The sequence below is a fragment of the Alosa alosa genome, chromosome 3 (genome assembly GCF_017589495.1).
Source record: "Alosa alosa isolate M-15738 ecotype Scorff River chromosome 3, AALO_Geno_1.1, whole genome shotgun sequence".
Lineage (NCBI taxonomy): Eukaryota > Metazoa > Chordata > Actinopteri > Clupeiformes > Clupeidae > Alosa > Alosa alosa.
In genome coordinates this window covers 34,446,146-34,471,645 of record NC_063191.1, presented here as the reverse complement: position 1 = coordinate 34,471,645, position 25,500 = coordinate 34,446,146, and the positions used below count along the sequence as shown (strand labels likewise).

Sequence of the window (25,500 nt, the reverse complement as noted above, 5' to 3'; positions counted from 1 at the left end):
TGAGAAACAGGCTACATGCTACAAGTAAATGACAACCAGCATAAAGACTGTGATGCAGTCAAACTGCATGGTTTACTGAACTTCAACGAAACGAGTCGTTCAATTTCTCGGTCTACCTTAAAAAGCGCCTCTGACAAGCAGTGCGATTTCCTGAAACGCCCCACACTGTCGGAAAGGGCCACTATTCCCTGTTGGGATCCACACTGACATAAGTCAGAGAGTTGCTTCATAGAAGACGAAAGGTCTTCTTGGGGATCTTTTCTTTCTTAGTATCACAAGGGTCCGCGAACGAAAAATGATAAAGTAAAGAGTCCACAGCATTTTAGTTCAGAAACGTTTGAAGAAACTTTTCTTTATCTGGAGCCATAGCCTACTCTGGACTGAAGCGCACCGCGATATAGACTCTATCTTATTCCCGCGGCTTAGGATATTTCTTTCTTAACTATTTTATCATTGTCATAGGCTAAGTGAACTAGACGAGGAAGACTTGTGTCGGAAGATAAGAGTGTGAAGAATCCTTCGAGTGAGAACGTCATGCTGGGTAACGATGGGACCTACGCTGGCAAAAAGCGGAAGAAGCCTGTGCAAAAAATGTAAGCATGTCAAACAAACCTGTCAGACGCGACTGATAGCCTTATTAATGGTCTATGAATGTCATTGTTGAGTAGGACTAGATCTATTTCGTTCTTGTGGTAGTCTACTTCTTTCTTCTTTTCAATTATACATTATTTTCAATATATCGAGGAATGAAACAAGTTTTCAATGTAGGCCTATCTAATATGATTATGTTTTGTTATTATTTATCGAGGAAATGTGGATCTAAATATCGAAAACATGCCATCTTAGCCTATACTAACAGCCTAAAAGCCCAGTGACGACTCACTGCGTCCGATGTGGATTCGTTTAAAACATTTCTCAACTGCATTTTAACATCATCATTTTCTTCTTTCTTTTTATGCATTATGGCAAGATGCGGTTGCATATATTTATGAGTGTGAGAGAAATCTCTGGACGTTGCAACAATGTTTTGCACTATCCGTGCTTTCTGCAGACATTTCGGGTGTCCTTAAAAATCTCTGTTCGTGTACAGTGTTGGTCTGGCATGGAAATAGTACTCCTGCATTTATCACAATCAAGCTCGAGAGTCGGGCGCCGCTCGCACGCGATGCTTACAAGGGGGAGGGGGGCCGCGGGTTCGCTGGACTGAAGTATGTTATTGTAATCTGATATACGCTTTCTGCGCATATGAGAACGGGCTTGTGCGCTGCTCCTACTTTCTTTTCTTTTCACTGCAGTTATTTTCGCAGACAAACGTTTTAACATTTCAAGCTATATATATAAGTGTTAACTTTTTTTCCTTTTAGGAATTGGCCAAATATGCTATTTCTTGACAGATGTTTAACTTGGACATTTTATGGGTGCATTGCCATTATATGCAAGCCAGCAGGCAATAGGCTCTTGATAGTGTATTACATATCCTGATTGTGTTTAGAACTTTCAAGTTCAGTTATTTTTTACTACAGGAATAGCCCAAGTAGGCTACTTATCAGTGCCTCAGTTCATCTGTTATTCTGGTCTTACCTGTTATTGACATAGGCTACTACGATTACATCTATGTCATTATCACATACCTATCATGATCAATGTGCTTGATTAATTAAGGAGAATTGTTCAAGTGGGCGCTTAAAAAACTCTCAGAAATGTCAGAACCTCAGAAATGTTGTTTATGTGTGAATGATATCATTGTTTTTTACTGCACACACTGCACTCAAAGCAAAGCATATGTGACTCTTCCTAAATTGTGCACACAGCCACTGGTGTCATTAATGTGTAACACAACTGGCAATAATTAACCATTCGTCTTAATATGGCAATATAGTGAAATTCTGTGAAATAACCGTTGTAGGACTGTGTTAAATTAGTAAATTCTGTGTGTCCAGTTTGCGGAGTAGTGGATTTGTGCAGTGTAGTGGGATTCCTGAGCAGACATCTGGGCTTGCTTGCATAGAGAGGCCATTGAGATTGGCTGTAAAAAGGCTGTGGTCACTACTTGGTAGGATAAAAAAAAGCTTTTGGCAGAAAGTGTTGCCTTCTTTCTGTAACCCTCTCTTTCTCCTAACTCTCTTTCTCTCTCTCTCTGTCTCTCTCCCTCTCTCTCTCTCTCACACACACACACAGAGAGAGAGAGAGAGAGAAGAGAGAGAGAGAGAGAGAGAGGACACACACACACTCTTTCTCTTTCTCTCTCTCACACACACACACACACACACAGAGAGAGAGAGAGGACACACACTCTCTCTCTCTCTCTCTCTCTCTCTCTCTCTTTCTCTTTTCCTCTCTCTATATCTCTGTTATAGTCAACAATATAGTTTCACAGAACAGAGCTACCCAATACATTCTGACCTATTTCATACAAAATGTTAAATATATTTATAGCTCAGTTATTGCCATGTAATTTGATTGTTACATTTCCAGATTGCTCCCATCTTCTACTGATTAGTTACAGACTCACCCACGTAAAAACATGGTTCAACATGACTGTTTTTTTGTGTTAGTTCAGACTGTGCCCTGACTGCCTGTGTGTTAGTGAATGGACTGAAAAAGTTGCACAAAGGATTGGCTAAGTAGAAATAATACAATTACAATTGACAAGGCATTGTTCTATGACAACGCCAGTACAACATTGTTATTAATTTTGCAGAGGGAATGTTCTGTTATTTGATGAAACCACAATATTTTCAAAGTAAATAGCTAAGTGGTGAATGGTCTATTTATGGAAATAGCAAAGGCTGGGACACTGGAAGAGGAAAGGCTTTAGTGATGATTTAAAACTGTTTACAGCAATGAGAAAGTTGTTCGGCTTACAGTCAGAGAAGAAAAGACAAAATATGTTAAATTGATTAGTTGTTGATGTTTATGCACCAAGAATACTTGCAGAAATTCTCCAGGGCTTTGTGTGTGTTGCACAATCATATTGTTCTTGGTTTAGATCCAGATGAAAGTATAATTGAAAATGTGCATGCAGGCATAACACACACACACACACACACACATACACACACGCACACGCACACACACACACACACACACACACACACACACACACACACTCACAGACAGAGACAGAGACAGACAGACAGACAGACAGACAGACAGACACACACACACACACACACACACACACACACGCGCACGCATACATAAACATAAACCACATGACTCTCGATATCTGACACAGGTTAAAGGGCGACTTCCCACTCCTGTGGTAGGGCTAAATGGATCACATTCTTAGTTTCCTTGCAAGCACTAGCAATCCGTTGTGGGACCCGCTGAGTGCTCGGAGCGAGGCCTATATTGGAGACGCAGAAGCCAGGAAATCCATTTTCTTCGCCATGACTAAGAGAGTTCAGTTTGAAGGAATGCCAGGAGTTCACTGTAGGACGCTGTATAAAGGAGAGGTCCAGGAGCTCACTGCAGGACGCTGTATAAAGGAGAGGTCCAGGAGCTCACTGTAGGACGCTGTATAAAGGAGAGGTCCAGGAGTTCACTGTAGGACGCTGTATAAAGGAGAGGTCCAGGAGCTCACTGTAGGCCGCTGTATAAAGGAGAGGTCCAGGAGTTCACTGTAGGATGCTGTATAAAGGAGAGGTCCAGGAGTTCACTGTAGAACGATGTATAAAGGAAAGGTCCAGGAGCTCATGTGGAGAGGCAAAAATAGTGCTAGAGTTTGTGGGGCATCAAATATTCTTGCGGAATCATCAATAATTATCATAAAGCGCATTCTTTTTTTGGTTCATTGGAAAATGGTTTCCTTTAATTATCTATATCTTCATGATGAAGATGTAGATGGCTGCTTACCAGACATTGTGAATGTAAAAATTTAGGCATGATTTGTTTTGTGCTTTTATTAGGTTTGGTTGTCTATAACAGAAGCAGAGCCGGACAGTAACGGAGTACATTTACTTGAGTACAGTACTTGAGTACAATTTTGAGAGATCTGTACTTTACTCGAGTATCATTTTTGGGGAGTACTCATGACTTTACTCAAGTACATTTGAGAGGCAAATATTGTACTCTTTACTTCACTACATTTCTATCCATAACCGTGAGTACCCATTACTTAAAAAAATCTCCGGAAACCCTCAATTTGTTGTTTCCCTCTCAAAGCGTGGATTGGATTGTGCAGAGCCACTGATTGAGACAGCCTATCAGCAATCACCTTCAGCTTTCCATGAAAGTCAACTCCATGGTCAGATTTAGATAAGAGACCGAAGCCATAGGCAGAAACAATGGATGAAGGCGCAGCAGGTCCATCCAGGAACCTGAGGCCCCACCTCGCCAGACTATTTCAATTTTCTGAACAAGTTAATGATAGTTTTCACTTCAAGTGTTTCAATTACAAAATAGTATTTTGTATTTGAAATTCCTATTTTAAATACATGTATTAGAAATACTGCCCATCCCTGGCAACATGGTGAAAAGATGAAAATGACTTGATTCAATTCCTTTTACATTCTCCAAGGTATTAACATTAAAATTTTTCATAACTCCATGTCGGACGTTTCTGTACATAAATGTGAGCACTGTGGCAGTAGTAATGCAATATTTAGAAAATGTAGGCTACTCTTGTTGATACTCAAGTACTTTTAAAAACAAGTACTTCAGTACTTTTACTTAAGTAGACATTTGACTGTTGTACTTTTACTTGTACTTGAGTAAAATTTAGCAAAGGGTATCTGTACTTTTACTCAAGTAATGAAGCTGTGTACTCTGTCCGCCTCTGAACAGAAGGCACAAAAACTGTGGACAGGGTCGGACTGGGACCGGCCCACCACTGGACCGACGACCCCCCCCCCAAAAAATCCCCAATTACAAACACACAGTATTATGGTGTAGCAACACTTCATAAACTGAACCCAAACATTTACATTTGGACCTATAGCCTAATCACAATAACACGGGGGTCCTGGGGTGTCTCTCCGGGATTTTTAATGTGCTAATCACACCGTTTTGAACTGTTTTGAAATTGAGAGGGACAGGATTCAGGGATAGGCTACCAAAGACACGCTCATCTTCTGTCTGTCTCACGTCATGTTACCCCATGCATTAAACCACATGTCACTACAATATGTAGGCACACAAACACAGCCTTTATTTGGTGCCTATCTTCTCCTAACTTTGATTATAGTCCGCGATTCACATTAACTGTAGGCTATCACCACAAGTGTATAGCCTACTAAACGTTTTTGCACTAGTTTGTGTGCCGTCATCACATTTTGCAATACCTTCGTTACTAACCTAGGCTAGTTGATAGCCTTTACCTGCATCGACTCGCGATTGATTGTGCATCTAATGTAACACTCGGTGGAGAGACCACTTTCCAAGTTTCACTTTCACTGTCGTTGTGAGCTAAAAGGATAGGCCTACTATATGGGAAATACTTTGAAGTTCCTTTTGAGTAGGATCAGCTCCAAAAATGAATGGGTTTTCTTTAACCTGTGCTACTTTTCCACCAAGTTGTGCGAAAATTGTAGGCTATTTACCCGTAGTTTTTTTTTATGTTGACAGAACCGCACTACAGTAGCCTACGTGGTGCAGTAGGCCTACTGTAAATGAGCTCTTGGTAGCGTGTGCAAATAACGTCTATAAAAACAATATATTTATGGAATAAAACTAGACCTCTGTCTGCTGTTTACTGTTAAACTGCAATAATGTGAACACCAGCCAGCGGAGGGCACTTATACAGCCTAGGCCGGGACGCAAATAGGCTAAATAACTTAAAAAAAAAAAAAAAAAAAACATGTGGACCGTCCCACCGGGCATTTGTACAGATTACCAGTCCGAGCCTGAATGTGGATCAGTTCTGTGCTCTCTGCTTCGGGAAGTAGTCTTATTGATTGTCCATTTGAATGACGTTGCCGTGTAAAATATTGAATGTGGGTTGTTAGTCATGTACAAATTTGAATGAAATTGCATGTAGTGCTGTATGAGTTTTTGACCACAAAACTTGTAAACCATATATCCTGACTAACAACAAGGATTATCATTATTATTATTTAAGCATTATTATTGTATATTTAATGTCATCCAGCATGAATGCTAGTTGCTTTGAGTAACTATTATTATGTGTGCCATTGTCTATGTTAGGATTGTTTCTACTGTAGAGAGTGACAACGACAGTGAGAGAGAGAGCGAGAGAGAGAGACAGGCCGAGAGAGAGAGAGAGAGAGAGAGATAGGGAGGCTGATCTTTGTTCTAGTTGTCTGTGCATCAGTTGTAGCTGCTCCCACGCTGTGCTGTGCTGATCTGCTCTGCTGTCAAGGTAGGCCTGGCAGGAGCTCCGGGCGCTAGCTGAGCTGAGCTGAGCTCAGCCTTGTCTCGCCTGACTGCTCTCTCGCTCCCTCTGGTCGCTCACGGAGGCGGTGTGATTCACACAAGTAGGTGTGGTTCCTCTCACAGCCCCAGTGTCTCATTCACATTTACAAGTCCTGGCGTCTGCACGTTTCCGAACGCTCCAAACGTGGGCCGCCTTTGGCAATGGCATATCTGGTTTACTGCCATGGACATGTTGGAAAGTCCAGCAGTGAAGTTTTTTTTTCTTCAAAAGAATGAAACCTAGCCATGGTTGCTTCCTCATTACTTAGAATACGGAAATATGAAAAATACAGTCATACTTCTGTTCTCATCATACAGCTGTTTTTGTTCAGTGGTAGACCTATCTGTTCCCGTAAATGTCATGTAGGAATGAATCAGATAGTGGATGAAATAATCATGTGTTATTCACTTGTGGTATGGCATTGTTGGTATGAATATTTTCTCTCTCTCTCCTGCTATTAGCAAACCTCGTCCCGAAAATGCTAAGACCAACCCCTCTAAGCGCCACCGGGATAGGCTAAATGGAGAGCTGGACAACCTGACCAGTCTGCTGCCCTTTCCAGATGAGGTGCGCTCTCGTCTGGACAAGCTGTCAGTGCTGCGTCTCAGTGTGGCCTACATCAACGTCAAGAACTTCTTCAATGGTGAGTGTGTTGTCAATACCCCCCCTCATCCCCAACACTAATGCAGAAGTAAAATTCAACTTATTGGAATTCATGAACGAATAGATAGGAGAACAGATAGAGAGGACGACATCAAGGAATAGTGCAGGTTAAATAACGTCACTGGGAAACACAAAACAATCTAATGGAAAAAAAATTAAATCCATAGCTAACATTAGCATTGACAAATAAAACCAGTATACTGACTAATGTCCTAAACTCTGCGCTACTATCAGCACACTGGGTGTTTCTCAGATTTGTCACTTCTGTGACAGAGGAGAAAGACCAGTGGCAGAGAGATAGAACCGGTATGGAGGTGTGCACGAAGCATACTGGCGAAAATGTGCAGGAATTCCAAACACGTTGGGAATCCAATTCAACTGTGAAAAGGCATCCTAAATTTCCAGATAGGTGTTTCCACATACTACTTCCTAATCTACTCATAAATCAAACAGAAAGTTGGGTCAAGGATATGTGCTCATATAATTAGGACAACAATGCTTCCTTCGGCATGTAGCTTGGCAGTTTTTGCCAAAGGGGTTAAAAATGTTGTACCAATACCTGACCAACACCTTCGGGAATGTACAAAGAAAACACAGACAGGCCTAAAGTGAACTCTTAAAATGAGCAACGACCTGTGTAACCGACAGGACTTAGTCACACTCAAGCTGAGATGACTGAGTCACACTAACATTGTGCTTGCATTATAAATCTACTGAGTCACGTCATGACTCATTTACCAGTTTGCAACACTAGAGATGTCTTGGAGCCTCATAAATGTTGTCTTGAGATCAAACTTATGGCATGAATCACATGAAGATGCCTGTGCACACTGTTTTGCAGAGTCTGATGCCTCAATGCACAGCCATAAGTTGAATACACTTCCTAGTTTCTTCCACCGTGTGACGTTTTGTATTAGGCCTGCTCCAACACTCTTTGTTTTCACAACCTGACCAACAGCTTGATCCCCCTCATAAGGTGCTCTCCACATTACTAAACCCACACAAGCAAATGGGATTCGAAATTATTTCAGTTGAAATGAGTCAGTTTCATTAAAGGAATCCTGAGTTAATCTCAGTAAACAACAGGTAGTTAAGCTCCATACTTTTGGCAGCAGTGGAGTTGCCATAAAGCCTGTAATAGACATTTAGGATGTCCTTAGATTGCTTGAATTTAGAATACCATTTCAGTTTGTGGAATCTGTAGATAGAACTGAACAGCAATGACATCAGTGAAACATGAATGAAACTAGCATCCTGGAAACATTTGTTTACCAATTCATGTATTGAATTGAACTATGTGTACTCTTCGTAAATGACATTCCTATGGGGCGTCAGCATGCCCAAAGGCATAACATTCACCATGTCTCTTTTCTCACGTTGTTTGCCCATACTCACTAAGGGAACAGCCTTGTTGGAAGTATCGGTAATTGTTTTGTAAACGAGTCCTGATTCATGAAAAGCTGCTGCCTGTTGTTTGCTTCAATGGTATTCATTGAGGTCAATGTTTTCTATACTGCAGAAAGTTTAAAGTACACACACACACACACACACACACAGTGCGTGTGTGTGTATTTTTTTTGTGTAGCCTGTTTTTTTTCTGTAGCCTGCTGTCTTCCTGAGATTGAGATCAGACAGGGCTTGTCCTGTCCTCGTTTTTACAGTGTAAATAGTGAGGGGGTTGATGAAGAGGTCAAGTGCACTGGGTGAAGGGAGGGAGGTCCCAGATGCCCAATCATGACTGCAGACACACACACACACACACACACACACACACACACACACACACACACATAATATGTTTATGTTGAGGCAGTGTTCCGTGCACAGAGGCTGAGACCAGGTGCACAGTTCAACGCGGAACTGTGATACAGGACTTAAACTGTTGTTGTTGTTGTCGTTGTTTTTATGGTCATTGTTGTTGTCGTCGTTGTTGTTGTTGTTTATGATGATGATGATGTTCTTGCAGTACCACCATGAAGACCCTCCAGACAAAAACTAATGTTTTGTGAGTGTAACTTTGTGCAAAATATAGCACATGCCCCCTCTCCCCCTGGTAGAGCTTCCATGTTGTTGACACTACAAAAAAGAAGGCGGCACCAATATTTTGCGTCATTGTTTGAGACCTGTGTAGCTTGTTTATAGTAAACGTTCTGTGAACCAAAATGTTACAATTAGATATGTTATTTCGGCTGGGCCTTTGTGTGCCAAATGTGCGTACCAAACTGAGGGCAAGAATTTGCAAAGCAACCCGGAGCCCTCAGATTTTATCCTTTGTTTTTATAGCTGCCTGTATCATTGATTACTTAAGTAAAGCATCACAACTGAAATGAATGAATTTGATTAAAGTTGAGATAGTATTGTTGTAGTTCATCATGGATAAATGGTAAATGTTATGAATTAAAGCACTATGACGACTGGAAGGAAATCTCAAATGCATTTTTATTAGGGCTGTCAATCGATTAAAACATTTAATTGAATTAATTACATACTCTGTGATTAATTAATCTAAATTAATCGCATATATAATTTTTGCTGTGAAAGTATTTTAAATATTTAAATTCAAATGAATCATTGAATAATCAGCATTAGTGACATTAAAGTTCAAAAGCTCTTTTATTATTATTTTCACTATTCAAATAATGGGCATAATAATCTATGATATGACCTAATATGCTGAGGAAATAAATTCAAATTCATTCAATGCTTCGGGAAGAAGTTTTTTTCACATACAAGGCATTTCAGGCCACAGATATAACCTAGTGGACACAATATAAATAAATTAACACTCCCCTCAATGTCAACACTATTTCTTTGCATTGATGTGCGACTTCAGAGTTGACAAACTCCGGTGATATGCAAATTCCTTGCTGCAGACATTGCAGAGGACTTTATTTTAATCAATACTTTATTGTTATCAACACCAGGCCGTTTTTTAAAAGTAAATGTTCCAATCAGTGATCTAGGCAGCACATTTTCTTCTCTCTCCTTCATTTTACAGTCTAATGGTTACTGACTAGAACGGCTCGGGGTCAAAGGTCATACGAAATCGATTAATCTGCACTATTTGTTTTAATCAGTTATTTTTTTCCCAAATTAATTAATCGAAATGAATCAGTTATTTTGACAGCCCTAGTTTTTATACAATGTAACTTAAATATATATATATTTTTTATACAAGTTCCCCCTTGTAACAACTGGAACAATGAATTGAATGTTTACATAGTGTTGGTGATGGTCTCGTGAGGGTGTCCCTATGAGGCGATGCGTGGCCATGTTTCAAAGAAAGGGTTACTGCGTCTCCCCCATGATGACTTGTGTGTGCGCCTCCATCTCCAGGGAGGTGTACAGAGGCTTCAAAAGACTCCGATCCCGTAGGTCTGTGACAACAGCGAAGCTTTCGGAGGTGATACCATCGGCAGGGGCTGAGCTCTCCAGGCAAAAACGGCCTTTCCCAGTCAAAACAAACACTTGGTCGGCTCATGTGGGGACAGGTTCAAGTATCTGATATAGACCCTATAAACAGAGAATGGAGGCAAATGGGGGGGGGGAACTGAACAAAGGATTTGTTAGGGAGGTAGCTGATGTGACGAGCTGTTTAGCTGGCTGTTTGCTTTTTAAACATTTGAGGTGAGCAAGGTCATATGGCTAAACTCTGTCATCAGTTTCTGGCATTTACTGTGAGACACACTGTTCTGTTGAAATACTTTGTACATAGGCTACAAAATGTACATTGTGCATGTGTCTCCACATGCTTTTTTTAAAAAATGGTTCCTTTGACAGGCTCTGAAAAGTCAAAATTGTTGACTTGAAATTAGCAAACAGTGCTGATGGATCTTTACAAGCAAGTGAATAATATATCATCATGTGTGTGACATGCAAATCTTAAGATGAAATCCTAGGGCGTCATGTGTCAGTGGCAAACCTTAAGCATTTGTTGAAGTGAATGTGCACAAAAACAAAACCCCAGTGAATGGGGAAACTCGGTAAACGTAAAGTCTTGTTTACTCCCACTCTGTCTTCACTATAAACTAATCTGATTTGGAGAGGCTATATTTAGACAGATGTGGGGCACGTCGAATGTTTTCTTGCTCTCGGACTCATCACTCCGCTGTGTTCAGTGCCGGTCCAGTCAACACTGATTAGCAGCTGGGAACATGATAAGAATCGGTATGAACATTTCAAACAATCATGAACCCAAAAATATTTCACTGTTCCACTATGGGCTGCAACACAACTAGACCAGAATGACTGCCTTGGTCACGTTGTCCTCATTTCCACACTGATTAGGCTATTTTTTGAATGATGCTGTTTGAAACAATAGCAGTCTGTCATTGCAATATCATCTGATATAATTAAAGCATAGGACAAGAGTGATGGAAATTATAAGTCAACTTGGAACCTTGTAAAAAGGTATTTGTAGTACTTTGCGGCTTTAATGCTTTAAACACAGATTGAAAACATGAAAAGTAACACATCAACACCTGCAACAGTGTTTTTCCCCATTCCTTATTAATTCACTAGATTGTTTATTTGTTTGGCAGCATGTCATTAGCCAAACCAAATATACCTCATGAGGATGATCTGTAGATAGTGTGGATTCCTGGCTATGTACCCATTTGCTCATGCTCCCCTAACCTTGAACTTAATGACATGGACGCGGAACGTCTTTAGTTAATCTAAGGGCTGACAGGTCTCATTTGTGGGGACTTTCTCTCCACAGACTGGAGTGGACCTTTGGAACATTGACTCTGTGTTTGCGTCTCCTTTCTGAAAGTGGCGAGCAGGACCAGTTGTTTGATTGGACAAGTCACTGTATAGGGAGGAGTGTCTGTAATGCATGGCATTGGCTTTTTTCACACTCATGCAAATAGGAGGAAGATTCTTATAGGCATCCGTAAACACAGTATGGAGGCAAGGGGTTTGGTTAAGGCCTCTGATATTTATAAACAAATTACTTCTTCACTTCAAGTCAGTGTTCTTCTTTCATCAGCAAGTTATTACATAGGCTATGTTGTGGAAAAGCTTCCCAGTGATCGTACAGTGTGAAAAAGCTGTTTTATCTTCCTCTTTATTGTGAGCTTTACTACCGTTGAAACCAAGCTAGTGAAAGGGTAAGGGCTTGGCAAGGAGATTTACCATTTGAACAAAGAAATAAGTGACAAAAGTTGCATCATTTCAACACTGGAACTTGGTGGAGTATTGCTGATCTGGGAACAGTAAGTGGAGTATTGCTGATCTGGGAACAGTAAGTGGAGTATCGCTGAACTGGGAACAGTAAGTGCCGCTCAGCAGTAAAGTAACCGGCTTATACTGCAGAAAGTTGAAAGTACACTGGGGTCACTGGGGACACTGTGTCCTGTGATCAGTTCAGATAGATAGATAGATAGATACTTTATTGATCCCCAAGGGGAAATTCAAGGTCTCAGTAAACTTCATGAGTTCAGAAGCTATAATTGCACAAAGGTGTACAATAATTTTAAGAGACATATAAACTGTTTTCAGAGATGTCCTCTGCACTATATGCAGATCTTTGTGAAACGGATGTCTGACCCCTTCGGGGGATTCAGATATGATGCTCACATCCGGACGGACATCATGTGTGAAGGACACCGGCGCTCATTAGCAGAAACTCCACGTGGTTGAACAGGTTGAACGTGGTTGGACACGCACATGAACAGAATCTCCACGTGGTTGGACACGCGCATGAACAGAATCTCCACGTGGTTGGACACGCACATGAACAGAATCTCCACGTGGTTGGACACGCGCATGAACAGAATCTCCACGTGGTTGGACACGCACATGTACAGAATCTCCGCATGTTCTTCGCTTCGTTCAGACATGAGCTCATTTGCATAATGTCCGTCTGAAATACTAGGAGGGGAGTAGTGAAAGAGCCGCCTAAGTTCAGAGTTCAAAATGTCGGGATATGTTGTTCAGATAAACGGCCCAACCGCTTGATATCTGCAGAACTTGCAGGACTTACACCTATGTCTGAAAGCAGCTATAGATTGCCAAAGATTATAGAATGAAAATGGGCTCAATGAAGACAGCTTTGAAGACTATTCATTTGGAGGGGGGGGGTCATTGACTGGGTTTTTCTAAATCATTCTCTTTGGCCATCTGTGCATGTGTGTGTGTGTGTGTGTGGTCTCTGAAAACTGCACGGAGAAGGACTGAAAAGTGGAGTGGACTGTTTGGCTCTGATGAGTGTTGATTGTGTTAAAGTTTGTTCTGCTGCCAGTGAGCAGCTTTTCTCATTGCAAGAGTGATCTATCACACACACACACACACACACACACACACACACACACACACACACACACACACACACACACGCATACACACATTCCTCCCTCCTCCTGCATGGGCCCTTGGGGCTTCTGTAAGCAATGCTGACAAGAATGCTTCCTTATCTGCACAGCTGCCACAGGAAAATCCCAGGATGCGGCCTCTCCCTGGTCCGGCCGTCCACTCTAGTCACGCAATACAGGCTGTTGCCCCTTAGCCTCTCCGAGCCTGATAGTGTGCAGAAAAGATATACAAGAGCATTACACATACTCTCACAAACACACAAGCACACACACACACACACACACACACACACACACACAGACAGACACACACACACACACACACACACACACACACACACACACACACATGCACACACACACACACACATGCACACACACACACACACACACATACACACACACACACACACATGCACACACAGACACACACACACACATGCACACACATACACACGCACATGCACACACACACATACACACACATAAATGCACATGCACACAGAAGCCTGTGTGAAAAACAACATAAACATTTGTGTACATGAAGTCCCCATAAGTCTGCTTTGTAATGTACACACATAGACATACATTCATACACAAAGCTACATACACTTAAGCACACACACACACACACACACACACACACACACACACACACACTTGCATACACACGCACACACACAAACACTTTCTCTCTCTCCCCACACACACACACACACACACACACACACACACACACACACTTGCATACACACGCACACACACAAACACTTTCTCTCTCTCACCCACACACACACACACACACACACACACACACACACACACACTGTATCATGTTGAAACCTGGACAACTTCACACGTCTCTTTTTTTCCCCCTTCCCAATGTTCGCGTGAGTGAGAGGGCCCCAATGTTCGCCCCCTTCTCTGAGGTTTTTTTTCTTCTCTGAGTTTCTCTCCTCTCACCCCAGCGCTGAATTGTGCATTGTGTTTTCTCTTTCCGCAGTTAAGCTGCTCTTTGCTGCGTCGAACTCTTGATCTGCCGCTTTCTGTTCTGTTCCCCAACTGATCCATATTTAACGAGTCGCTGGCAGGGCTTTTGAAGAAATTAGAGATGAAGTTGATAAATGGCGCTGGAATCTCCTGCGATAGAAATGTTGCAAGCAGCCACGGCTGCTACTTCGTCGAGTAACAGAGGTTTCGGTCTTTGTTAATGATCAACAACTTTGCATCACTTTTTTACAAGAAAAAGTCTAAAACTAAAACTCTGCAACATTGTTCACAACACTTCATCGCATTGCAACAGTGACAGTTACTGTCTGTATGCATAGATTATTTGTTACATCCGTGTTAATGTAAAAGATGTAGTTTTAGTAAACTCTCATATTTTTAGATTTGATTCTATTTTTCTGTTTTGGATCGTTTTAATTGACCTTGTGCTTTAGTTTAACAAACCTTGAGGGCTATAATGTAGTGTTGTAAGGGAAATTATTAAAGTTACAGTTTCAGAGGGACCTTCTCTGTTTACTCATGTTCATGAGTTAATTGAACTAAAACAAGCCATCATCAGTGCAGCTCAACTCAAGACCCCACAAGTTTGCACTCGCCCCGCAGCTGAAGCGTGGGCACTTTGAACCGCCAGAAATGGAGGCTTTGTTCGCTGGAAAAAAAATGCACTGTTTATAAACGTTGAGCCATCAGCTGTTGTGGGAAAAGGCTGATGAATTGCACGGCTTGGAAAAGACGGTGAAAGGGAATGAAAGAAGTGATTGAAGTGACTGGAAGTTGTTACCAGATATCAAATCCCACTCTGAGGAGATGACTCCACCACAAATGCAAGAAAAAAGGCGAAATGGTGTAAGGGTGTTCATGTTTTCAGGGTGTAAGTTTTGCTCGTCCAAAACAAAAACCAAAACGTTTAAAGGCGTCCAATAATGGTGCCATTCTGAAAAGAAAAGTCTAATGTCAGATCTGTTTTTTTATAAAAATGAAGGAAAATGCATAGAACCGTACACCAAAGAATGAATGTATTTTCAAACCCGATCTGTTCACTGTTATATCATATGATAGGTCTGGAAACATCTCCTCATCATACTGTACAACAGTAATTACATACAGACTACTTTATGTGGAGAACAGAAAGGACTAATGTTATCAAATCTCGCAACCCTATCAAAACGGGCTTTAGCACATGAACCCTAATTTTATGAGCTGAAATGTAAAACAAGACTTCAAAATAATAGACAAACTTCACACCTACTGCCTGCCAATCCCAGCCCATGGGGCTCCATAAGCGAGTGTCTCCCCAGTGTCTCCTTATGAAAACATGGCGCTCAGATGAAGCCTTGCGAAATGGAGTCTTACCATAATCCTGAGGTATAGGAGGTACAGCCTCTGTCTTCTCTTTCCTCCTGGAGACCTCACACTGGTTTCTTCATTATGGAATAACACCTCTGGGTAAATGACAAGTAAATAGTCAAGGCAGGCTAAACTGAAGGAAGGCGTACGTTGTGGTCTGCATCATGCTTTATATACATAATCACATAAAGCATAAGCACATTCTTGGAGAGCCACATGCATACATGCATACAGTATGTGCACACCTACACACACACACGCATGATGACAAAGAGTTGCTCTTCAAGTATACAGTACTGTACATGTTGTGCAAAAACACGCCGTTGTGTGTACTTAAAGAATCCTATTGTTGCTGGGTTCCCATCTCTGAAATAATTTCACTTTTACAACCAATTTACTCCTTCACGCTGCCATTTCCCCTAATGGCGTTACTTTCAGCAAAATGCACAAAGGGTCAGAGGTCATGTGTAATGAGGGCCTGCTCAAACGTGCGTCTTGTCATGTAATCTCTTTCCCCCTTTGGCCTAGGATTACAAAACCAATATTTTCTCAACATTTTTTTACACTGCTTTCTTTCACTAGAAAGAATGCCACAGTCAAAAGCGAAAGCAACAATTTCTGGAAAGAGGCACCACAAGGTTTTAGACCTTGTTTTTTGTGCCTTTGTCTATTTTTGTGTGTTGAGCTGCCCGACTGGCACCCTGACAGCGCGCTGGATTCGAGCTGGTTTGTTCGGACATCTCGGAGGGGTAGCCACTCATATTGCTTTCAGCGTGAACTTGTGTTTCGTCTCTCTCTCCCCTCTGCTGCAGCAACCATGAAGAATAACCCAGCGCTCCCCGTCAAGAATGGCCTCGGCACAAACGGAGTGGACACGACGAACTTCTCTGAGGCAGACCTCATGCTTCAGGTAAAGAGTCCTGGTCTCCAACACAAACAGCGCAGAGGGGAAGTAGGAAATTAAGAAATAAAGATGGAGACAGAGCTGAGGTGAGAGCAGAGGGTTGAAATACAGCACTGGGACACAGACAGGAAAGATGGAGAGTCCTATTGATCCAGTAGATCTCAAATCTCAAAGACATTTAGATATGAAGGCAGAAATGTGTTTACAATGTTACTATAAGGTCATGGTGTTATTAAGTGAATTCGTCTAGAATTATCAAAGAATTCTCTTAACTTTTATCACGTCCTGAGTGTATGATATCAATCCAACATTTTGCACCGATTCTGAGGCTGGCTTAATGAACTTAATGTTCAGCTCTTACCAGGGCTATAGTGGAGGCTAAACCAAGTAAACACAGTTTATCCACCTCTGAAATTTCACAAATAGAGTTTATCCACTACTCAAAAGAGTTTATTCACTAACTGCAACTTTTAACATTAAAAAATCACATTGTATTTTCCACCTTCACAATATGTACACTCATTAACACTCTAAGAACCATTTAAGACCACTGGTGTTGTTATAAACATTGGACAATATGTACACTCATTAACACTCTAAGAACCATTTAAGACCGCTGGTGTTGTTATAAACATTGGACAATATGTACACTCATCAACACTCTAAGAACCATTTAAGACCACTGGTGTTGTTATAAACATTGGACAATATGTACACTCATCAACACTCTAAGAACCATTTAAGACCACTGGTGTTGTTATAAACATTGGACAATATGTACACTCATCAACACTCTAAGAACCATTTAAGACCACTGGTGTTGTTATAAACATTGGACAATATGTACACTCATTAACACTCTAAGAACCATTTAAGACCACTGGTGTTGTTATAAACATTGGACAATATGTACACTCATTAACACTCTAAGAACCATTTAAGACCACTGGTGTTGTTATAAACATTGGACAATAACCTCCACCATCATCAAACATGTTCTGAATGCCTTTTTTTTTTTTAAATCCTCTGCCGCATTGCGCAGAGCATTACCTTACCGTGATCACAGAATTCATAGTTTACCCACCCCTGGTCCTTACACTTAAGATACTGTGTGCTCAATGAAATGCTTTATCTCAGTCATATAACACCAAAGCCAATCATGATATGTTTGGCTTTCACTCATATCTTGAAGGGTTTGTAAACGACTTACCTGACCTGACACTTTGAACCGTGGTAAACTGGATAATCCATTGGTTACACAGATTGCAGAGGTGTTAACTCAATTTAGCGTCTCATGGTATCTGTGTGCGTGTGTGTCCGTGCATACTAGATACACGGGTACACACAAATAGACATATTATAGATTGCATTCAGAATGAGTGCAAACTCCTAGTATACTTATGTTGTCTGCAGCACAGTTTAATTGTGATGAGCAGCTGAAACGGATATTGATGTACCGGTATTTTATTATTTAATTAACCTCTTTGTTTCTTGGCAGGCTCTCAATGGCATAGTGCTGGTTGTGACGTCAGAGGGGTATGTGTTCTATGCCTCCCCCACCATTCAGGACTACCTGGGGTTCCACCAGGTGAGTGGGCTGACCAGGCCTTAGAGCCTGCACTCTGTACAGAACTAAGGAATTACACGTTGTGTAATGAAACTTCTTGAATTTCCCCTTGTGGATCAATAAAGTATCTATATATCTCTATCTATCTATCTATCTATCTATCTATCTATCTATCTATCTAACTGACGTTTTGTGAAATACTGAGTGAGGTATTGAGGCAGTGAGGATAAAGAGAAAACTTTGAAGGTCCAAGAGTCGAGTGTTATCAACTACACTAACTCTAAATCAATAATACATCTGAAAAGAAACTGGCTGTTTCTGAAATCCTTCCTCTGAATAGTACAGGTCTTCTTATCTATTGACCCACCTTATTGCAAACAGACAAGACGACAATATGGCAATGGGCCAACATCCTTATTCTCTAGTTTTTTATTTTGAAACCACTTGTTAACTGACCAGATCTGACTGTTTATTCTTGAATTGAATTGGATGAGATATTGAATTGTTGACAATATGTAAACTGTTGTAGTTTAAAATTGGGGCAAGTTGTTTTTTCCTTCCTTTGTTACCGAATTCCCACTGTCCTGTGTTTGTGTGAAATATATGAGCTGTTGAGACACATGTGCAGTTTGTTATTAAAACTCCCTGCAGCTTTTCTGTATCCATTTTTACTCTGGACATGGAGCTACGCATCAATACTGTGATGATCTTTTTCTGGAGTGATTTCTTCTTCACCAGTGACTCACACATTGCCATGCCTCTATAAATAGTGTGCACGAAAACCATAATAAACAGCATTTCAAAAGAAATATTTCTGTTGACCAACAGCATATTTTGACTTTCCTCCGCTCCAAATTAGAGACCAGTTCTTTTACCAGTCCCTGAGGGAGAAAGCAAAGCAGCACTCCCAATGTCCCTGTTAGTTCTTCTATTCCCCCTCGATTAAAGTTGAGATGTTCATAAACATATATAAGCAGATTATATGATATCAGGCACATTATGTGAAATACACTGAAAGTAATAGAATGGAATGTGCTCTTTGATCTTTTTTTCAACATGCTGGGCTATTGCTTGAAAGCTGCTGGGTATTTTGTGATAACAGACTAGTACTGATTGGACAAGCTTAGCCTGCTTATAGTGTCTCTGTATGGATTAAATGTATACATATGTGTCGAAACAGGACATGCTGTATCTGTTTACGTTGATGTTATCTTTCCAAGGGGACAGTATCTTTGTTCAGAGCTAATAGGTGTACCCAGGGAATGAGTCTGTTAAATTAGTCCAACTTAGTGTTTGTTTTATTCACTCTGTGGCTTGGTGTTGGCCCTTTGCCAAAAGGTGGCGTAATATTGATTTAGAGACTCGGTTTAGCCCTTCAGCCTTTGTTCTGTTTCTCTACATGTTAAACTTCAATCTAGAAAGGTACTGACATTGGGAAATTTCAATGGAACGTTCTGGCCTCACTTACTTACTCTTTATATCTTTATGTGGGTGTTTATTTGGTAGGGTTATTTTGACAGCATGACAATACTGTTGCAATCACATTTTCATTTCACTGGAAGAGTTTTGCTGGCACTTCCATGAAGTCTTGAGGCTGTGGCCAATCATTCCACAGCCTCCTTTTAGCTGCGCAAAAACCAAAGATTCTGGCACCCGGCAACTCTTAAATACCAAAGTTCTGAATGTCAAACAATCCAGGGCGGCTGTGAATAGACACCATGCGCAGCTGTACTCAATGAGGGCTTTCTGAGGAGCAGACGTTGGCTTGGAGAGAATAGGCCACATGACGCTGTCAGATCGTAGGATTACCACGGCTCCATTACTTGGCACAGTTACCAACACATTTATGTTGCATAACACCATCCACCTAGCTTGAGTGCCAAATAATCTTCATCTTAGTATATACAGTATATTGGCTAATCAAATGTTTATTTCCAAACATGTTGTCACTGGTGTTGGGCATGTAAAAATATAATATGCTTGTTTTTCTTTTATCTCTTCTCTTCTCCTTTTTCTTCCCCCTCTTGCAGTCTGATGTGCTTCACCAGAGCGTGTTTGAACTCATCCACACTGAAGACAGGGCTATGTTCCGTCGCCAGCTTCACTTTGCCCTCAATCCACAGCCTTTCAGCCAGGACCAAGGAGGAGACGGTTAGTGAGCTGACTGACAGTCAGGGGCCAAACTGCTGAGTATGAGACGTGTGCCCAGGGTGGATTTCCTCGAGATGAAAGGGAATCATCTGATAGCCCTTACTGACAGTAGTGTACACAAGAGACAGTGAGAAAGAGACAGAGGGAGAGACATAGAGAGAGAGAGAGAGAGAGAGAGAGAGAGAGAGAGAGAGAGAGAGAGAGAGAGAGAGAGAGCTTACATGGTGCTTTGCATGGACTTATTTTGCCTTGCTCTCCCTGCAGACATGCAAAACAGCAGTGACATCACCTGGAACATCATGACCTATGACCCGCAGGACATACCACCTGAGAACTCGTCCTTCCTGGAAAGAACATTTGTGTGTCGTATGCGATGCCTTTTGGATAACTCCTCTGGCTTCTTGGTACGGCCCAAATACCAACACTTAAAGCATGGTGAACTTGTGAACACACTACCTCTAACTTTAACCCCAACTCCATCTTCAGACTAAATGCACAATGAGAAAAAGTAGATTGTATATCTTTTTTCATTAACTGTATATATATATTAATGCCATGTTCACACTTAATATTAACTGTGACCAATTAATAATGTTAAATCAGAAATGGATTTTGATATTTGTACATCTTGTACACCTGTTAGGCTTTCAATTTCCAGGGCAGGCTGAAGTTCCTCCATGGTCAGGGTGCAGGCTTTGGGAACGGAACTAGTGCCCGGCCCCAGCTGGCCCTCTTTGCTGTGGCAAGGCCTGTGCAGTCCCCGTCCATTCTGGAGGTCCGCTCCAAGATGGTCATCTTCCAGACCAAACACAAGCTGGACTTCACCCCGATGGGGATAGACTCCAGGTAATCAACACACAGGTCACTGGCGACCCAGTGCTCACTGAGAAATGTCCTAGCATGAGGCATGTCCACTTCAGGAATAAAGAATGCGTTCCTGCATCAAGTATACCAAAAGTATACCAGAATATATCTGGTTGAATTCTAACAGAATATATATAATTTTTAAGCATTATTTTGTCAGTATTTACTTTCTTTCTCGGCTTTGTTTGCAGGGGAATGGTTGTTCTTGGTTATACAGAGATGGAGATTTGCATGAGAGGCTCTGGATACCAATTCATCCATGCTGCTGATATGATGCACTGTGCAGACAATCACGTCAGAAGTATGTTCTATGTCTTGATGTCACTGTCATTACAATTTCATTAATTGTGCATGTATTTGTGCCACTAGTATCTGCCAGTAGGGCCTATTGGAAATATAGCATGGATTATTAGAATTCCTCTTAAGGGTTGTCAGACTGCCCCTCACAAACCACTTCACTAAACATTATTTTGACTTTTATATATTAATTATATTGATTTTTACTATTGCATTTCTCCCTTATTTTGTGCAGCTTATCTTTAATTATTTTTTCCTTTCAGTGATGAAAACGGGAGAAAGTGGCAATACAGTTTTCCGACTGCTATCCAAAAAAACTGGCTGGGTGTGGGTACAAGCCAATGCCAAGCTTATATACAAAGATGGGCGCCCTGACTTTATCATTGCTCGGCAGAGAGTCCTGTTGTAAGTATAAAGCCTGTACCTGCTAATTCCGTTCGTAACAGTGGCATATGTACTTTATCCGTAGCAGTTCATGGCTAATGCGAATTCTGCTCTCTGTCTAATGCGAATGCTGCTCTCTGTCTGTCCAGAAATGAGGAAGGTGAGGAGCATGTGCGTCAGCGCAAATTCCAGCTCCCCTTCAGCTTCACCTCGGGGGAGGCACTCCTCTACGAGAGCAGGCCTTCCCTCGACATCGCAGAGATCTGTGACACGGGCAAGGCAGCCAAGATCAGGAAGGTCTTTGAAGATAACGAGGTGCCTCCAGACTCTCTCCTTGGGTGCTTCTACAAACAAAACCACACTGCCTACATGCAGTCAGACATTGAGTCTCAGTTCTCCATGGAGAAGGTCTACATGGAGACCAGGGCTCTGGTGAACGTGCCCAGCAACTCATGGCAAGGCGAGGCACCTGACACTAAGGACGCCACATTGGCAGCCATGTTGGAAACCTTTGACCAGGTGGCTGGTGACAGCGACCTGGGAAGTGCATTGCAAGAGATGGACATCGGCAATTCTGAGCTGAAGGACTGGGAGAATGCCCTGCTGCGGCTAGCAAAGACCAAAAATGACGTTGACAGTTCCATGAGCCTTGACGACATTCTCACCGAGGACATCCTATCTTACTTGGAAGAGACCCTATTGAAGGAAAGCCCTGAGCGCCATCTGGCTCATCCTCAGAACTGTGCCGCACCAGAGAACGGTGTAGAGATATCAAAGTTTCACATGGGACAGAGAACCAACTTTAGGAGCAGCTGTGTAAATGGTGCCAGTACCCTGCCAACAGATCTGAGATCAGCTCAGCAAGGACTTGGAGCCCTAGACAGTGCCATCACAGACATACAGATCGAGTTGCCTAAAAACGATGCCATTCCTTCTCTCCAGGACCTACAGTTGTATGACATATTCCAAAAGCTTCAGGGTTCTAATGGTTTACAACAAAATGGATCAGCCACTTTCAGCCTGTGGGAGAACACCCTCCAGGTAGGAATAAGTAATGGAGTAAGTTTGGTTTCCTCAGCATCCACAGGCAGTTTCGTCAAGCCTAACGGGTGCAGTTTGAGCCCCCAGAATCATCATGCTTTGTCTAACTGCAAAACAAATCACATTAGTTCAGTTCAGAATTTTCCACAATGTCATCCACATGTTGGAATGCCCATTGATCCGTCTGGTCATGTCCCTGTTGACAGGAAGAGGAATGTTGCAATGGATCAAAGGAATCCTGCTGTTCTCTCAGCCCCTGGGACTAACTTTACCACCCAACAAATGAACAACAGAAACAGTTTTGGACCAAATGCCCATCCCATTGGCTGCATCCCAAACAATGTCAGTACGCCATTTCAGAACTCAACTTGCCAGTCGCCGCAGAGCGCACCGCAACACTCCAGACTGAACGGCCTTTCAGCGGAGAGTCAAAGCCATGGGCAGTGGGCTCCAAACTCTCAGAACTCTCCGACCGAGAGCTTTTTAAACTTTGTCAAGGAGAAGTACCACTTGGAGCCCACGCTGGGACTCGCCAACAGGGAGCACTCAAGTCCCAGCAGCTGCATGTTTCAGGCGTCCTCTCCGCCCAGTGCGAGCTTGAGTCAGCTGCCGCACGGCCAGGCTACTGCCATCTCATCACCCTGGAAGACGGTGAATCACGACCACCAGAGCCCGCCACAGGGATCGTGCTACATCCAGTGGAGCCCCAGTAAGCCAGTCGTCGGCACAGCGTCCATACCCCAGGACCACGCCTGCATAAGCCCCCCAGCCTGCCAAGTGACGTCGGGGGTATCCACCTCTGATATGATCCTTCAGTACCTTAACTGCAACGAACAGACACAGGTAACCTGCAGTGTTTATCTACTGGATGTCATCAACTCGGATAGCCTGTCTGATGTTTTATCCTACCTATCCTAAGTTCCCTATGAAATGTACATTTAGTGGTCGGAAGTACCTCTCCATATATCCTCAGTCTGTTTATTCTCTACAGAATGGAATAACTGCAACAGTTAAATTAAAAATACATTCTTAAACTTCCTAGGACTGGATATATAAAGTGTATGTGACTACTTTTTTCTATAATGCTTATTTTTTTTGTTTCAGATCCAGTGCACCGAGTCCTCTCCCTTGCCTCCTCTGGCGTGTGTTTCTGAGACCAAACCCCCACACTGCTACAACTTCTAAAGGTGCCCTGGTTAATCCGCTGAAAACTTTGGAGGAGGGGAAAATCAAATGTGGACAGATGTGTGAATTCTACAAAACACTTTGGGCAAATTGACTTCAAAGCTCATATCACTGCAATGAAGAGAAAGAAAGGATAACCTGACAAGTCACAACAGAGCAATATTTATTTTTTATTGTCTTGTTTCATGGAGATTGCCCCCACACTGATTGTTCGTTTTTTTTTTTGTTTTTTTTATCTTTGAATTGAATAGGAAATACACATACTGTATATGTTGTAAAACAAGGTAATGAAGAACTGATTATGTTGCATTCAGGTAAATGCAGATAAAGTCATTCATTGCTGAGCCTCCACTGAGGCACACAGAATTGTGAATCAAGCCATGTTTTACTCTGCAGTTAGCATACAGTAAGGTATGTTCATGTGCCTCAGAAATATTTCTTTTGGTGTGTGTGTGTGTGTGTGTGTGTGTGTGTGTGTGTGTGTGTGTGTGTGAGTGAGTGAGTGAGTGAGTGAGTGAGTACAGACATGTACAGATGGCAGCCATAATACACTAATTATAAGTTGTGTATAACACAAAGCATGTTCAGGGCTTTGATAGTTTTTGCCAAAGAATATGTTCAGCCTTTAAAAAATGTCCCATCTTCTTGTGTTATCTATCTATATACCATGTTAAAGACTACATATTGTATTGAATTGTACATGTTTAACATCACTAGGTATTTCATGTAAAATATTTTCACGTGCCTTTGTTTTATATGCTGCTGAGCTGCTCTATATGTGCCTAGATCTTTTATTCCCAATTTTCATAATAAAATGTTTGGATATTTGGATAGTATTCACCTCAAACGTTTTGATATTACTCAATTTCTCAATAAACAATAAACAAGGAGATAAATGCTGAACATGTGTGCTGATAAAATGCTATAAGTGTTGTCACTGTGTTCTGCCACAGAGCTGTAGTGGTCTTATAAATTAGGCTACTATACTGCTCCTATGCTGTGAACCTTGTTTGCCTGCAGTGTGGTCATGAAGCATTCCTATGAAACAGCCACCGGAACACACTAAGTGATACCATGGGGAAGTCTCCTCAGTGGTGAATGCTGTGTGTCTGATGTACATCTTAGACAACTTAGATTCTGCAAGATGTAAAAATGTGTAACACTACCACACGTTTGACTGTCAGAAGCTCATGTTGAGTGGTTTCCTTGACAATGTAGGAAACAGCCAGATAAAGCATGATCTGTTGCTGACAGATTGGAATTGTTACATAAATTGTGGCACTGTACCTTGAGGAGTGAAAATAGGTTAGCTTAAATGCTCCATTCCTCTTCTCACCATAAACTAAGCCATAAATTCATAACAACAATATTTCCTAAAAGTATGACAACAACAAAGTGC

The 25,500-nt window shown here is 41.7% G+C and overlaps 1 protein-coding gene across 1 annotated transcript; it reads left to right on the top strand.

Annotated features, from left to right (window-relative positions):
* Window positions 1-173: 173 nt before the first annotated feature.
* On the top strand, window positions 174-25,004 carry LOC125291940 (aryl hydrocarbon receptor-like). The gene is made up of 11 exons (XM_048238955.1): window positions 174-593; window positions 6,838-7,019; window positions 16,521-16,618; window positions 18,111-18,200; window positions 20,210-20,330; window positions 20,595-20,734; window positions 20,974-21,176; window positions 21,386-21,495; window positions 21,755-21,896; window positions 22,025-23,759; window positions 24,021-25,004. The coding sequence occupies exons 1-11, from the start codon at window positions 535-537 to the stop codon at window positions 24,099-24,101; spliced, it is 2,961 nt and encodes a 986-aa protein (XP_048094912.1). The 5' UTR covers window positions 174-534; the 3' UTR covers window positions 24,102-25,004.
* The last annotated feature ends 496 nt before the right edge of the window (window positions 25,005-25,500 follow it).

What these genes read in the sequence shown, in the direction of transcription:
- LOC125291940 (XM_048238955.1), top strand. Translation starts at nt 535, where the DNA reads ATGCTGGGTAACGATGGGACCTACGCTGGCAAAAAGCGGAAGAAGCCT. An exon ending in AAGAAGCCTGTGCAAAAAAT is followed by an intron (nt 594 to 6,837) that starts GTAAGCATGTCA and finishes TCCTGCTATTAG; the next exon opens with CAAACCTCGTCCCGAAAATG. An exon ending in ATAACTCCTCTGGCTTCTTG is followed by an intron (nt 20,735 to 20,973) that starts GTACGGCCCAAA and finishes TACACCTGTTAG; the next exon opens with GCTTTCAATTTCCAGGGCAG.